Source organism: Eptesicus fuscus, chromosome 9 (assembly GCF_027574615.1).
Source record: "Eptesicus fuscus isolate TK198812 chromosome 9, DD_ASM_mEF_20220401, whole genome shotgun sequence".
In the NCBI taxonomy this organism is placed as follows: Eukaryota; Metazoa; Chordata; class Mammalia; order Chiroptera; family Vespertilionidae; genus Eptesicus; species Eptesicus fuscus.
Genome location: NC_072481.1, coordinates 46,053,371 through 46,067,234, shown reverse-complemented (window position 1 = coordinate 46,067,234; position 13,864 = coordinate 46,053,371). Strand labels below are relative to the sequence as shown.

Here is a 13,864-nt window from a genome sequence, read left to right as displayed (position 1 = left end):
GCCTGCTCCCTTTACAATCTGGGACCCCTCAAGTAATGTCCAACTGCCTTCTCACAATCCAGGACTGCTGTCTCCCAACTGCTCGCCTGCCTGCCTGCCTGATTGCCCCTAATCACTTCTGCCTGCCAGCCTAATCACTCCCTAACCACTCCTCTGCCAGCCTGATCGACACCTAACTGCACCCCTGCCAGCCCAATTGCTTCTAACTTCCCCCCCCACCCCCGCCGGCCTGGTCACCCCTAACTGCCTTCCCTTGCCAGCCTGGTCACCCCCAACTGCCCTCCCCTGCTTGCCCAGTCCCCCTAACTGCTCTCCCCTGCCAGCCTGATCACCCCTAACTGCCCTCCCCTTTAGACCTGGTCACCCCCAACTGCCCTCCCCTGAAGGCCTGCCCCCCCAACTGCCCTCCCCTGAAGACCTGGTTCCCCCCAACTGCCCTCCCCTGCAGGCCTGGTCGCCCCCAACTGCCCTCCCCTGCTGGCCATCTTGTGGCGGCCATCTTGTGTCCACATGGGGGCAGCCATCTTTGACCACTTGGGGGCAGCCATCTTGTGTGTTGGAGTAATGGTCAATTTGCATATTACCTCTTTATTATATAGATTAGATGTTTATGTACTAACTGGCTGAAATGAATATGGGAAAAACGCATTCAATTGAACTCTGGAGTAAAAAACAGGTGATTTCTTTGAATAGGTGGTATTCTCTGATAAAGCATTTTGTCATTGTTGTTGTCAAAGCTAAAAAAAAATCTTCCCCTTCAGACTCTTTGCCCTTATAACGCCTGCCTCCTTACTTCATAGATACCTATCTAGCAACAAAAAACCCTCATCCCTACCTCCTATGTCTCTAATGCAGAAGCCCCAAAATGGATATGCTGTTTGGCCTGTGCCGTTGTATCGAAATTTAAATTGCAAACATTTAAACATAAGATTTCACCAAGAAAACATTTCTGGTTTCTGTTCACAAATTGAATGATTGGGCAGCATTCCTGAGGTGCTAACAATTGTCCGGAACTGAGCAGTGACTCCCGAGTTAGAAATAGTTCCTCAGAGCCCTTGCCCCTCCCTACTGCCTCACACTTGCCCCCATTTCAGACATTTAGCTTCCTGACTTCTCGCCTGGAGGCATTTGAGACTCTTTTTTTTGAACACCTGTTCCAACCAATCCCTTTTGTTGAACTTCCACATCCTAGTCAGACCTCTAGTACAATTACAATGTTATCATGCAAACCTGATGAATCACTTGCTGGCATAGAGACTGGACTGGACTGTGAGCAGTTAAGACCAGGTCCACACAACTTCCCAATACAACTCAATCTTATCTTCAACTCCCAGGCCTGCCTCACCCAACACACATAGCTTCCCCTCCTCTTGGGTTCCCTTTCCTGCATCACTAAGCTCAAATAGCTCTTCCTTGGTCTCTACCTGGTCAGCCAAGAGTGACTCCCTCTGTGTCCTCTCAGATATAATTCAGTGAGTAACTCCAATGGTTATGTGTAGAGTTATGTAATCATATGTCCATCCCCTCCAGGAGACTGAGGAAGTAAAGGGTAAAAACTGGGTCTTACTCATCTTTTCATCCCTAGAGCCTAATAGTGCTTGATAAAGAATCAAAGTTATAACTGGATGACATATACCAGGCCCATTTCGATCAGTCAGCTTGGGCTAAAATATGCTGTGGTACCAAATCTCAGTGGCTTATAAAAGCAAAGGTTTATTTTTGCATTGTGGATTGGCTGCATCCCAGACTCCATGTCTTCACTTTAGGATCCAGGTTGAAAGAAAAGTCCCAGGAGACTGCCAGGCTCATTGCAGAATGAGATTGGCTTCCTCATTCTGGCTCCTAAAACTTCCAGGCTTCTGCTTCGAAGTGACACACTTCACTTCTTCTCACATTCCATTGGCTAAAGCAAATCATATGCACCAGCAAGAAGCCAATGGGGCAGAGATGCAAAATCCTCTTAAAATACGAATGGCTTGCCCTAGGGTTTTGGCTAAGTGGATAGAGCATCAGCCCTCGGACTGAAGGGTCCTGGGTTTGATTCCAATCAAGGACACGTACCTCGGTTGCAGGCTCAATCCCCGGCCCTAGTTGGGGAGCATGGGGAAGGCAACCAATCCATGTGTCTCTCTCTCATGGATGTTTCTTGGTCTCTCCCCCTCCCTTTCACTCCCTCTAAAAATCAATGAAAAAGTATCCTTGGGAGAGGATTAACAACAAAAAGATGAATGGCTTGAACTTTAATACAATTCACCACATTGCCATCGTATCCAGTTCACCTTTCCAGGGGCTTGGAAACCCGTAGAACACGTTTCTCAGGCTTCTGTCAGTTGGCTTCTGCTAAGAGGAAGCCCACACCGCACCCACGGGAGAAAAGGGAGTGTGAGGCCGGGAGAAGCCAGAGCCTTTGCTCCCTCCCTATCGTAGGGGGCTCCTCCGGTGGAGGCTCTATTTCCTCCCTGGTGCCAACCTGCCAGATGGGCATGCTGAGGTTTCTTCTGCTGGTAGCCCCAAATGCTATGACCTGAGAGTCACATACTTTGATCCAGTCTCCTAATCTATAGGATGGGATCTGTGTAGGATGTGATGATGTGACCTGCTCACATCATCCAGTTGTTTCACAAATAAAATTTTCATGTCTATGAACATGTGAAAAATAAAATGCTGGACAAACAAGGTGCTGGAGGGTGTACAAAATGAGGCAACATGGCGCAGCAGGAAAGAAAATGAGACTGGGGATCCTAACTCTCAGGTTCAGGATCTTGCCCTGCCACCAACTTATCCAGGCAACACCATGTTCTCTGTTTTCCCAATCTGTAAGCTGGAGGATAATGGAGTGCTTGCAGTGGCACGAATGAGAATATCTGTGAAGATGGAGATGGTCAAGTTTAAAAAGCTATCCAAATGTTAAATGAATTCACTAGTTATAAGCAGAAAAAAACTTTATTTCTATCAAATCAAAAAGTATGAATAAGCTTCAAGCAAGAAAGTAAAAATAATAATACAATGAACAGTTAGAACACTTACAGATTAGGTTTCTATAGTCAGCATTAAGCACATACACCCAAATCAAGAAGGCCGAGGGCTCTCCCTGAGGGAAAGCACTGACTCATCGTAAACACGTGACTTCTGGGAAAGCGAGCTGAGGGTTCACAGGGCAGTAAACCAGAGACAAGTTGTCCTTGGATTGGAGAACTGATTTGAGCTTGAGAGGGATCACAGTGAAATGCCATTGGAACTCAATTTCCCCCAGAGATCTGTTCATCTCAAAAACAAGAGTATATAAAAATCAGTAGTACAAATTCTCATAAAACTAGAAAGGCCCTCTGACCCCTGACGCCTTGGCGCTAACATAAAGACTGAGTTTTTGTTTTTCTTGCCTTTTCTATAAATTAAATACAATTCAGGTTTTTTTTTTATTGAGTACATTTCTGACTGTATAGCCAAAGCTTCAAATTAAAGAAAAAAGTTTTAATGGAATGGAGTTAGGCACACACTCACCCCAGGGAGAATCGTCTGGGTACACTGCTGTTCGAAAAGTTTTAAACAGGAAATCTTTTATTTCAAAGATACGGAACTTCTTGGGATAGCCTAATTATCACTAAGGAAGGAAGGAATATCTATGCCATACTAGACCTTTCTCCTTTTTGGAAATGTTTTACCATCTCTATCTCTTGGTCATTCTGTCTCACACACACACTACTTAGATAATGGCATTTATTTTGGCAAGAACTGTGCAATTTGCTAAAAGAAAGATAAGATATGGCACTTATAAACAATTGTAATTATAATACATCTCAACAGGTGCAGGAAGCAGATATTTCTTCACAGCTGAAATATGGCCTCATGGGTCCCTGACATCTGGGTCTTGCACACTTCTCCCCTGGAAACCAGACTGGGCCCGTTATATACGGAAAGGGGTGATAACTTATGACCAGACCACATTCTTCTTTTGAGACACCAAACAGACACAAGGGAGTTACTAAAAATGGAGGGGAATAGAGAAGCAATTCACACCTTGAACATCATCTGCCTTATGAATGGCCTCTCCAGCAAAATTAACTGCAGCAAGAAAATATAACTGCTGTCTGTTAACGGAAAGGTGATAAGCGAAATTCATCAGGTAGCTATGGATGAATATCCCAAGATCCTGTAACGCGGGCAGAGTACAGATGAGACACGTGCCCTCCGTGTATACAGTGTGCAACTACCACTGGGACCCAGTGAGGGCCCATTTCCTGTCTCGGCACCAGAGCGCCAAAAACAAAGGTGCCAGGCGGGAGCAAATAACATTGCTTTACCTACAAATGAGAGTGGAGAGCCCAAACTAGAGAAAGGTACCAAAAAGGCCATTTTTCATTTCCTGATTAATCCCTATAGGTCCATGAAAAGAGTTCACGTAAACAGGATTATTTCCGTTCTTAAATACAAGGAGGCAAGGTAATTGAAATATCTATCATTTAGGGTAATTGTTAAGGATTTAATTAGACAATGCTTGTAATCCGCCTAGCATGAAATAGCAATGACCAGCAACTGCTAAGAATGCCTATACCGTGACACTTGGAAATTTGTGATGTTTATGATTTGAGCAAATACCCAGCATGCCCGTGAATTGTTTAGACAAACTGCTACAGTCAAATACTGAACGTAGGTTCCAGTAAATTAAATTTTGTAAAAGCCCTATGTATGGATTTGCACAGGTATCTTTCTAACATTATTGTCTCAACGTTTTGAGTGGCAGAAAAAGCCACAGCAGCACCTCTCTCACCCATTGCTCTTCTTTCCTTTCCCTTCCCTATGGGGGTTGGGGCAGGGGGGGTGGTGAGGGGATCAGGAGGGGAAGGGAGGAGGGGGGCACATCTGAGCGTGGCTCCAGGAGGGGACAGGGAATGACCTGGGGAAGGTGGGGAAGACAGGAAGCCAGTCTCCCGAGTTGGCCAGAACTGTGTGTGATAAGCAGCGCCACCACATCAGATGGTAGGCGAAGGTATGAATTTGGCATTCAGAATCCTGGTGATGTAATAGAGAGAGATGGTGTCAAGTCAGGGTTACCCTGTGTCAGGTGCACACTCACCATTGGCTCACCTTCCAGCACTTTAGGAAGGACCAGTTTATCAGGGCCTTGTCTGGGGTCGCAGCGAGTACTTTGTTCTAATCTCAGGAAAGAAGTGAGGCTCCCAGGAGCCCTGACCTACCTGTGAGCACCATGGCTGAGGGTAGCTAAAGGGTAATGGTCCCTTTAAGGGCACAAAACCATGGACACAAAAGAGTTGGTGAAAGACATGAGCTTCCCTTCTCCATAGGTTAGCCAGAACTCAAGCCAGCTTACATTAATAGCCTTTTATCTTGTCTATAAAGGAATCGTTTCGGAGGAGTATCAAGGCTCAGACTTTCCTCTAGCAGCTTCCTTTGTGTAAGCAAAGGGAAGACTAAGAACAGTACCATGTAAAGCGGAATGTCACACAGGAGAATATTTTTTATGTGAGGCCACTCTTAAATACAAGAAAAAAAGACAAGCAAGCTCACTCAGAAAACAGGTGGTTGACATCCAGGAGCAAACTCCGGCTGCAGAGTCAGGCAAACCTGAGCGTGAGTCCTGGCTACAGTTTATCGGCAGCAGGGGCCTGGGCCACACTTCACATCTCTGACCTTGCCTTCTCTTATAAATGTGGGATCGTGCCTATCTCCTAGGATGCTGGAAAGATGAAATGCAGGATGGGTCACAGTTGTGAGGGCATGAAAGTTTGATCCTGTATTTTTTATTATTGTATTATTTTCCACGAACAGCTGTAAACCTATTTTTGTCCCACCTCGTATTTATAAAGGCCCTGAAACTGCACATGTCAGTCAGTATGTAATACCCATTAACTTTTATGCTTGCATTAAAGTCAATGGGTATTAAACACAGCAACGTTTAAGTTCTAAACGAGTGGGACGCCTGTCAGGATAATGGAGAGAAAGTGAACTGAGAGCTGGTTAGAACCACAGCATGTGAGGACAGGGAGGAATCTCAGACTATCCAAACGATTTCTGCGTAACAGCGAAGGAGCTGTGTGTGTGGCAGTAGGATGAAAACCAAGAAAAGCTGTCCCTTGGATTTTACTTTTCACAAAATATTTTCAAAAATTTTTCACAAAATCATTGAAGGAGTGTGTTGAAGAAAACCAGAAATTATATATATATTTTTAGGCCACTGAGCATGAAACAAGCATCGTCTTCCAAAGACCATGGAAAAGGTGTGTGACCTTTTTTGGTCTCACCTAGCAAAGGGCCGCCCCGGTTGGTGGGCAGTCTCAGAAACAGCAAACACGGTGAGACACAGTGTCACAGGCTGCAGTTGTTATTTTGCTGGAAGGGAGATGGCAGTGAAGGATGAAGGAATATGGAATCAGGGATCAGGTCATTTCCTACCCTTTCCCCAAAGAGGCCAAAGGCATTAAGTCCACTGAAGGCCCTTCCAGGGATAGTAAAGGACCCTCGCTGGGGATAATCACAATGCATGAAGAGGGATATATTTTTTAAGGCAACAGGAATAAACTTCATTCTTCTTCCCAGAGGAGAGCAAGAGTTATACAAGGTGGCCACCAAGTCTGAAAACCAAGCAAAGCGTTAACAAATGATTTATTGATATTACATTACAGTGAATGACAAAATAGTGTTATCTGTCTTTTTAGACTTTATGGCCACCCTATAGAATCTTTGGAATAGAAAAAAAAATTAAGATTTTGTTTTCTCGTCATGGTAAAGCTGTCATCCTTAGTCTAGGCACAGCTAGTGCAACATGTCTCCGCAACCCCACAGGCTCCAGTCCCTTCGCCAACACTTCACTCACAGGAGAAAAACACTGTCGGCATCAACATTTAGCAGCATTTTCAAAATACATTTTTTTTATCTTGAATCAAAAGTAAACAACTCTTTTAGTCCAGTAACTCCCTATGGTCTTAATTACATCTAGTACATGAGATATGATCTTTTAACATTTATGTAGGTGAATATTTCTTACTTTGAGGATTTACAATGACGATTTTTTTTTTCCACAAAGAAAGGAACAGTACCCACCCATGAGAGTCAGATCAGCAGTGTGAAGTAGACCCTCAAAGAGCTCAGTTCTGGTGCATCAAGTGATCTGACATCATCCCCTAGCTCTCCGCTCCTACAAAGGAATCTCAGCGGGCTAAAAGCAGTAAGTATCTGTAGGGAGAAAGGGAGGGGAGGCAACAGATGTTTAAACAACAACAAAAACACCATCTAATAAAAATAGCAGAAGCCAAATCCTCTCATTCCAGGATGTCTGAAGCGCAGAGCTTCTATGGAGCATGGATGCAAGGGAGATGCCTCTCCTAACAAAAAAAAAAAAAAAAAATAAGTTGTGGGTACAGTCACTCAAAGTCAGAGAAGCGACCACTGCGAGCAGCTGGCTTCAACCTCCTTGTCTCCAGGGGAGGATATACCCGAGAACGTGGACAAAGCCTGGCCTACAGCCCTGGGCATCCTCAGGCCACTGGTGCTATGGTCCAACAGCCATTAGGGGGTGGGGAGAACCAAGAGACCACCACCACCCCATGTAAAAAGGCTGCCACTACGGCAACAGGAAGGTCAAAAATCAGCTAGAGCTTGGGTCATACAGCATCTGAAATCCAGCCTGTCCTCGTTTCCTTGCGAAGGGCTTGACGGGCGTGTGCAGAGTCATCTTCAACATGTGCGGGCGACCCTTCTTCCCGAAGGGCAGAACAGCCTCTTCGTTGCCTCCTTTCACTCATCAGTTTTCGTATCAGTTCATCATTTAAACTAGAAAAGAAACTGCAAGCTATCTCAGCTGGCTTCTACTGGGGACCGCACTACACATACAACGGAAACATCTGTAGGGAGAAAACACATCTTCCGGGTTCTTCCCCTGGCCGGGCTCAGCATGCTTCTCTGGACTGAATAGGCGTGATCTTGTTCGAGAAAACCGTGTAAACACAGGGCCAGATTTTGTCAGTGTCCGTTCCAGAAAACTGGTGGAGCACTCCTCGGGACCTGGAACACAAAGCCCAGCACACACAGGCATTGTAGGGAAAATGGCAGCGCAATCGCATAGTCTCTACCACGAATGGCCCCTTCCGGTGTGATCCGCACCCCCCACGGTGGGTGTCTAACTAAGGCCACAGCTTTCACAGTTCTGGCATGCTCGCCGCAATGCCCCCGGTTCTTCTCCCCTTTAACACATATCGAAGAGCATTACTCTTTGGGGACAATCCCAAGTCTGCCTCGCGACACATTTCTCAAAAGGGAACCACTGACAAAATTTGGTACTCTAAAACCCAAATTACCACCATGATCGTAAAATATGGAATGAGTCACAGTAATCTGATCAGGAACCTCTGACCTAAAGGATGGCTAAATTGTTTGGAGGCTACAAGGTCAGAAATGGATCACAGCACAAGCTGTACGTTGCTGTCCAGAATGCAGGTCCGCAGACGGGCTTCATTGTTGCTAATATAAAAATTGGGAATTTTCCCACCCAAGAGCCAGATGTCTGCTTCTCTTGGAAAAGAGGAATCATTGGTCACACGGAGCCTGGGGGGACCCCTGTGGTGATAACTGACTGGAACTGCATAGAAGCCATACAGTTCAACTGTCACTCAACTGCCCCTGCACACCCCCACTTCCACCTCCCCCACCCCCTCCACCCCCTCTGTTGACATTCATTTCCAGGACCTGCCTGGTCCCTTTAGCCATTTGAATTTGCAATCCACAACTTATAGTTTTAGCTTTTCTTTGTAAAACTCCTTCCAGACACATCTAGGCCAAAAGTCCCTTCTAATCTAGTATCTGAATAAGATATTTATGTGTGGCATTTTCATTTTTCTTTTTAAATGGCTGAAATAATGCTTTACATTTTGACCCTAAGTCTACATGCAATTTCCAACTGGACAGGGCTGATCAGGTGTCAGAGCCTGTACTGGGCATTGTCTCCCACAAACAACTCCAGCATTTCATCCTGGGAATGTGCTAGGCCAGTGGTCAGCAAACTCATTAGTCAACAGAGCCAAATATCAACAGTACAACGATTGAAATTTCTTTTGAGAGCCAAATTTTTAAAACTTAAACTTCTTCTAACGCCACTTCTTCAAAATAGACTCGCCCAGGCTGTGGTATTTTGTGGAAGAGCCACACTCAAGAGGCCAAAGAGCCGCATGTGGCTCGAGAGCCGCAGTTTGCCGACCACGGTGCTTTAGCTGAAAGAAACATCCCCCATCTCTACCCAAGGCCCTTCCCATGAGGCTCCAGACCTCTCTAATTGGCCGACTGCCCCGAAAACACTGAAGCGCACTCACTTGTATCGTTTAACCACCGGCTTGGCCACTTCTTTGTACTGTCTTAGCCTGACGTTGACTGCTTCCGGCTTATCATCCTCCTGCTGGACCAGCCGTTCCCCGGTGACATCATCAACCCCCTACAAATGCCAGAGAAACCAGTTAATATGGGCATCGGTCAGGCCACTCCATAGTAAAACACTTTCCTGTGGAAAACCATGTCTTCACCTTTGATTCCCACCACACAATGGTTAGGCCTGGGCACCCGTGGTAACAGGGAAGGCACTTGAAAAGAAATGGCACTCTTAACAGCATGCAAACCCTACTTCATGAGAGCTGACATTAAATCTTTATTAACTTCTCAGATCTTTCCAAACAGGTTCCTGTGCTGTTGATAACTGATACCGTCAATTCAGTTTAAATTTCCATGCAGCCTCCCTCTGCCAACAAGCAACATTTCAACAAAATGGAGATGCTCTCTAAAGCCTGAGTTCTGAATACAGAAAATGAAATGTTTCAAGGAAACAACTGGTTTACTTAGGGAAAGCACTAACCGAGAAGATCTTTTCCGTCCTGTCTCAGCTAACTTTCAAATTCTATCATGTAGCTTTTCTAAGAGTAATCTTACTTACTCAGGTTATTTTACTAAATCAAATAATGATTTATCTTAAGGTAAGTTAGCCCTGGCCGATTTGGCTCAGTGGTTAAGCCATCGGCTCGTGGACCCGAGGGCCGTGGGTTGGATTCCCAGTCAAGGGAACCTGCCTAGGTTGCAGGTTCAATCCCAGTCCTGGTTGGGGTGTGTGCGGGGAATGGCAGATCAATGTGCCTTCCTCATCATCAATGTTTCTCTCCCCTTCCCTTCCTTCCATTCTCTCTAGAAATCAATGGGGAAAATATCCTTGGGAGAGGATTAAAAAAATAATTTTCTTAATAAAGGTAAATTAAAATAGGCATGAATCATACACTCATGATAATCAGGAACAAACATTCTGAGAACTGAAAAATGGCAATTAAAAAAAAAACACACCCTGATTTTTTTTATGTATTTTAACCTCCTCAGGAACCCTACATAGAAATAGCAAATTGGACAGATCAGAATTTTGCCTCCCAAGTCCATGGCCATTCTGCACCAGGGGAGATGGTCGAAAGAAATAAATCTGTCAAAAGGCAGGCTAGAGCAGAACCAAAGTGCTCAGGCAACTCAACTGGATAATCAGAAACTGGCTATAAATTTGAAACTCGCTACAATTCCATTACAGCTCAGGGTCTTGGTACATAATTTACACTGATGACTTATTGGTGAGCCACATGTGTATTCCATTGCTGCTACCCTGACACAATAGGAGCAAGCGATGGGGATGGGAGAGGCTATACATCACCTATATCCCCCTCTCTTTTTTCATACGTTTAGCTGCAAAGCTCAGAAGTCATTTCCAGGACTTCAGAGCACCAGCAAATACAGCTGCTTCTGGAAAGAGCAGGAGGATGCTAGGGCAACAGCACTGTCCTTCTGTGGGAGCTCTCAGACCCCAGGGGCTGGTCGAGCTGGCCCAGACAAGCACTTTTACTGCTGTCTTTGGAAGCGGCATTGTAACTGCAGGTATTCTTTTTGGGAAACCCAGTCTTTGGAAAGTGTTAAATCATCTCAAATTTTATGAGAATCTTTGCAAAAGCAGGTCTAGGCAGAGCCAAAATGCGAAGCATCTGTGCTAGACGTCAGTGCATATTCGGAACGTTCTTCCCCACCCAATGTTTTCCCCTGCTGGTAGCTTCTTGGGATGAAAAAGAGAAAGAAATCTAATAAAGAAATTCCAGAACTACTTACATTTAAAAAGAAGACTTAAAAAGGAGACTAGGCCCTAGCCAGTTTGGCTCAGTGGATAGAGCGTCGGCCTGCAGACTAGAGTCCCAGGTTCAATTCCAGCCAAGAGCACATGCCCGGTTACGGGCTCGATCCCCCCCAGTAGGGGATGTGTAGGAGGCAGCCAATCAATGATTCTCTCTCATCATTGATATTTCTCTCTCTCTCCCTTCCTCTCTGAAATCAATAAAATATATATATATATTTAAAAGAAAAAAAAAGAATATTGTTTAAAAAAAATGGAGACTAGTGCGCAGCCCAAATGAGCAAGACTCATTGGAACTTGACTGAACCTCTAGCTAGCAAGGTATCCTTAATGTTCTAATTTTCCAAAATCCCATCCAGCAATTGATGTTATAAACTTTAATTTACATTCCTTAACTACTAGTAAATGAGCCTTTTAAATATTGGTTGGCTATATATATATTTGCTCATTTTTCAATAGTCCCTTCCTATCTTTTACCCACTTCTCAACTAAAATGTCTTGGTTCTCTTTTGTTAGTTTGTGAGCGCACTTTGTATATTCTTACATGCACAAGAGGTGGATTGAAGTCCAGGTTATACACCCTCCCGCTAGGAGGGTGAATCCAACGTCGGCTGAGACGATCTCTGAGTGTTTCAAATGGAATGTTCAGAGTGATCACGAGGTCCAGGTCACAGATTTTGTCTAGGGCTTCAGCCTGAACTAATGTCATGGGAAAACCTAAACGCCAAACAAAACACAACAAACGCAAGACATTTCTCAATTCCAATTAGTCACTGAAATATAACCCACCCCAAAATTAATGAGAAAAAAACAGGCTACTTTCCAATGTGGGTCCAGCTTTTGGAGTGCTAGGGGAATAAGGAGCCACATGATAAAAGTAGAAAGTGCACTAAACTAAAAGTCACTAGACAAGTCCCAGCTCCAGTCTCGGCTCTGCTCTTAACTACCTGTGTGACCTTGGACAAGTGACATCACCCCCATCTCCTCTTCTGCTAAAGAAGTGAAGGGTCAAAGCGGTGTTTGTGCCCTCTTAGCTCTAAACGTTTGAGTACAGGCAGTCCTCGGGTTACGTCGGACTCAACGTACGTCGTTTCGTGGTTACGTCGCCATCTCCCATTTATTTATATTTAAAAAAAAGTTTCGTCATTTTGACATATGTACATATGTGCTTTATGTTTTTTATTATTTATTTACCACAAGTGAAGGTCAGGAATTGTTATCTTTCTTTTAAATTTCTTTTACTGCTTCACTTCATTACTGCGGTGTATGTGCTCCATGTGAGTGACATAGGTGCCCATGTAGGTGGGTTCCGACTTACGGCGAAAATTGCATTATGTCGTCATAGGAATGGATCTCCGATGTAACCCAAGGACCCACTGTATATTATTCCTAGGTTACCATAAAAAAAGTGTGTGTGTGTGTGTGTGTGTGTGTGTGTGTGTGTGTGTGAGAGAGAGAGAGAGAGAGAGAGAGAGAGAGAAGGATTAAAGTAGGCTCTTTCACCCAGGCTTCATTTGAGAGAGAGAGAGAGAGAGAGAGAGAGAGAGAGAAGGATTAAAGTAGGCTCTTTCACCCAGGCTTCATTTGAGACTGTACCTTAACAAGGTGGGCAAAAGTCCATTTTCAAAAAGAACTGGTGGTCTTAAAACTATCTGGATACTGCAAAATTTATGAACCCAGCCTGGTTTTCCGCAGGTGGGAAAACTAACAGCAAAATTGAATTTGGGCTCATGCACATCTCTTCCCTTTTTTCTTAAAGGCAACCTCGGGAGTTAGGTAACTCCAAATTATGTTCTCTCCCCCGCCCCTACCTCTGCCCCCAGGGATTAACCTGCATTAAATGTTACTCCAAGTTTGGCTGGGGTGGGACTACACAGTGGTATATTTTTTCCTAAAAAGAATCATTTCAGGCTGTCTGCTCCTGAAACCTTTCTGTATCTAATAGCAGTTTTAAAAACTTTTCTGTATCTAATATCAGGTTTTTTTTAAATGTCCTTTAAATTTTAGGAGAGTCAGGAGGATGGAAAGCTGAATGGAAATTATAACAGGAAGTGCAATATCCAGAAGATTAACTTTTGAAACCACTTCAGGTAAGGACACCAGCCTATCTCCACCTTTCCATCAATGGAAATCACAAGATGACAATGAAAAGAAAGGTCTTTCTGGCCCTGAAACACTCGCTATTCAAAGAACTCCTTTTCCTACTGCAGGAAGTCAGCTGTTCAATCATGAATGTTTACGTTCTGTGTTGAAATTCTAAAGTGGTATGAATGTCAAGATTTTCAGAGTGCTTTATGGGTTAAATGTGATCAAATCCACCCAACTTCAGGTACCAACCACTGCTGAAAACTCCAGTACTCCCCTCAAAGCCTTCCTTATTGGCTGTCCATGAGGCCAGGCCCCTCTCTCCAAATCCCTCTCAGGCTCCTCATCAATCATCTTCCCCATAAAGAAACAGGCCCTTCTTGCCTCCTCCTCTCCACATAGCAGGACTATGGGCTGTCATGGATGAAATTCCTGCCTTTCCTGGGTCCTACATGTTTCCCAGTTGCAATCTAGCTCACCTGTTCTCAAAATTTCACTTTCAGGCTGCCCATGATACCATTTTCCTTCTCTGCACTTCTCTAATTTATTCTTCATTTGCCCATTATCAAGTGACATGAAGCCCAAAGATGCCTTGGGCCACATCAGCTTACTTTCGGTGTTGCTCTTTGT

At 44.5% G+C, this 13,864-nt stretch overlaps 1 protein-coding gene across 4 annotated transcripts in view; it reads right to left on the bottom strand.

Moving 5' to 3' along the window:
- Window positions 1-6,589: 6,589 nt before the first annotated feature.
- Window positions 6,590-13,864, bottom strand: part of AK4 (adenylate kinase 4) — a 60,185-nt gene continuing 52,910 nt past the window's right edge. For 3 of the 4 annotated variants that reach the window (XM_054720893.1, XM_054720896.1, XM_054720894.1), the window contains exons 4-6: window positions 11,694-11,866; window positions 9,321-9,439; window positions 6,590-7,788 (exon numbers count right to left, since the gene is read on the bottom strand). In XM_054720893.1, the coding sequence (XP_054576868.1) occupies window positions 7,620-7,788; window positions 9,321-9,439; window positions 11,694-11,866 (461 nt within the window). In that variant the 3' untranslated portion in view covers window positions 6,590-7,619. Of the gene's footprint in view, window positions 8,020-9,320; window positions 9,440-11,693; window positions 11,867-13,864 lie in introns of all 4 variants that reach the window. The other variant, XM_054720895.1, reaches the window with a different exon arrangement.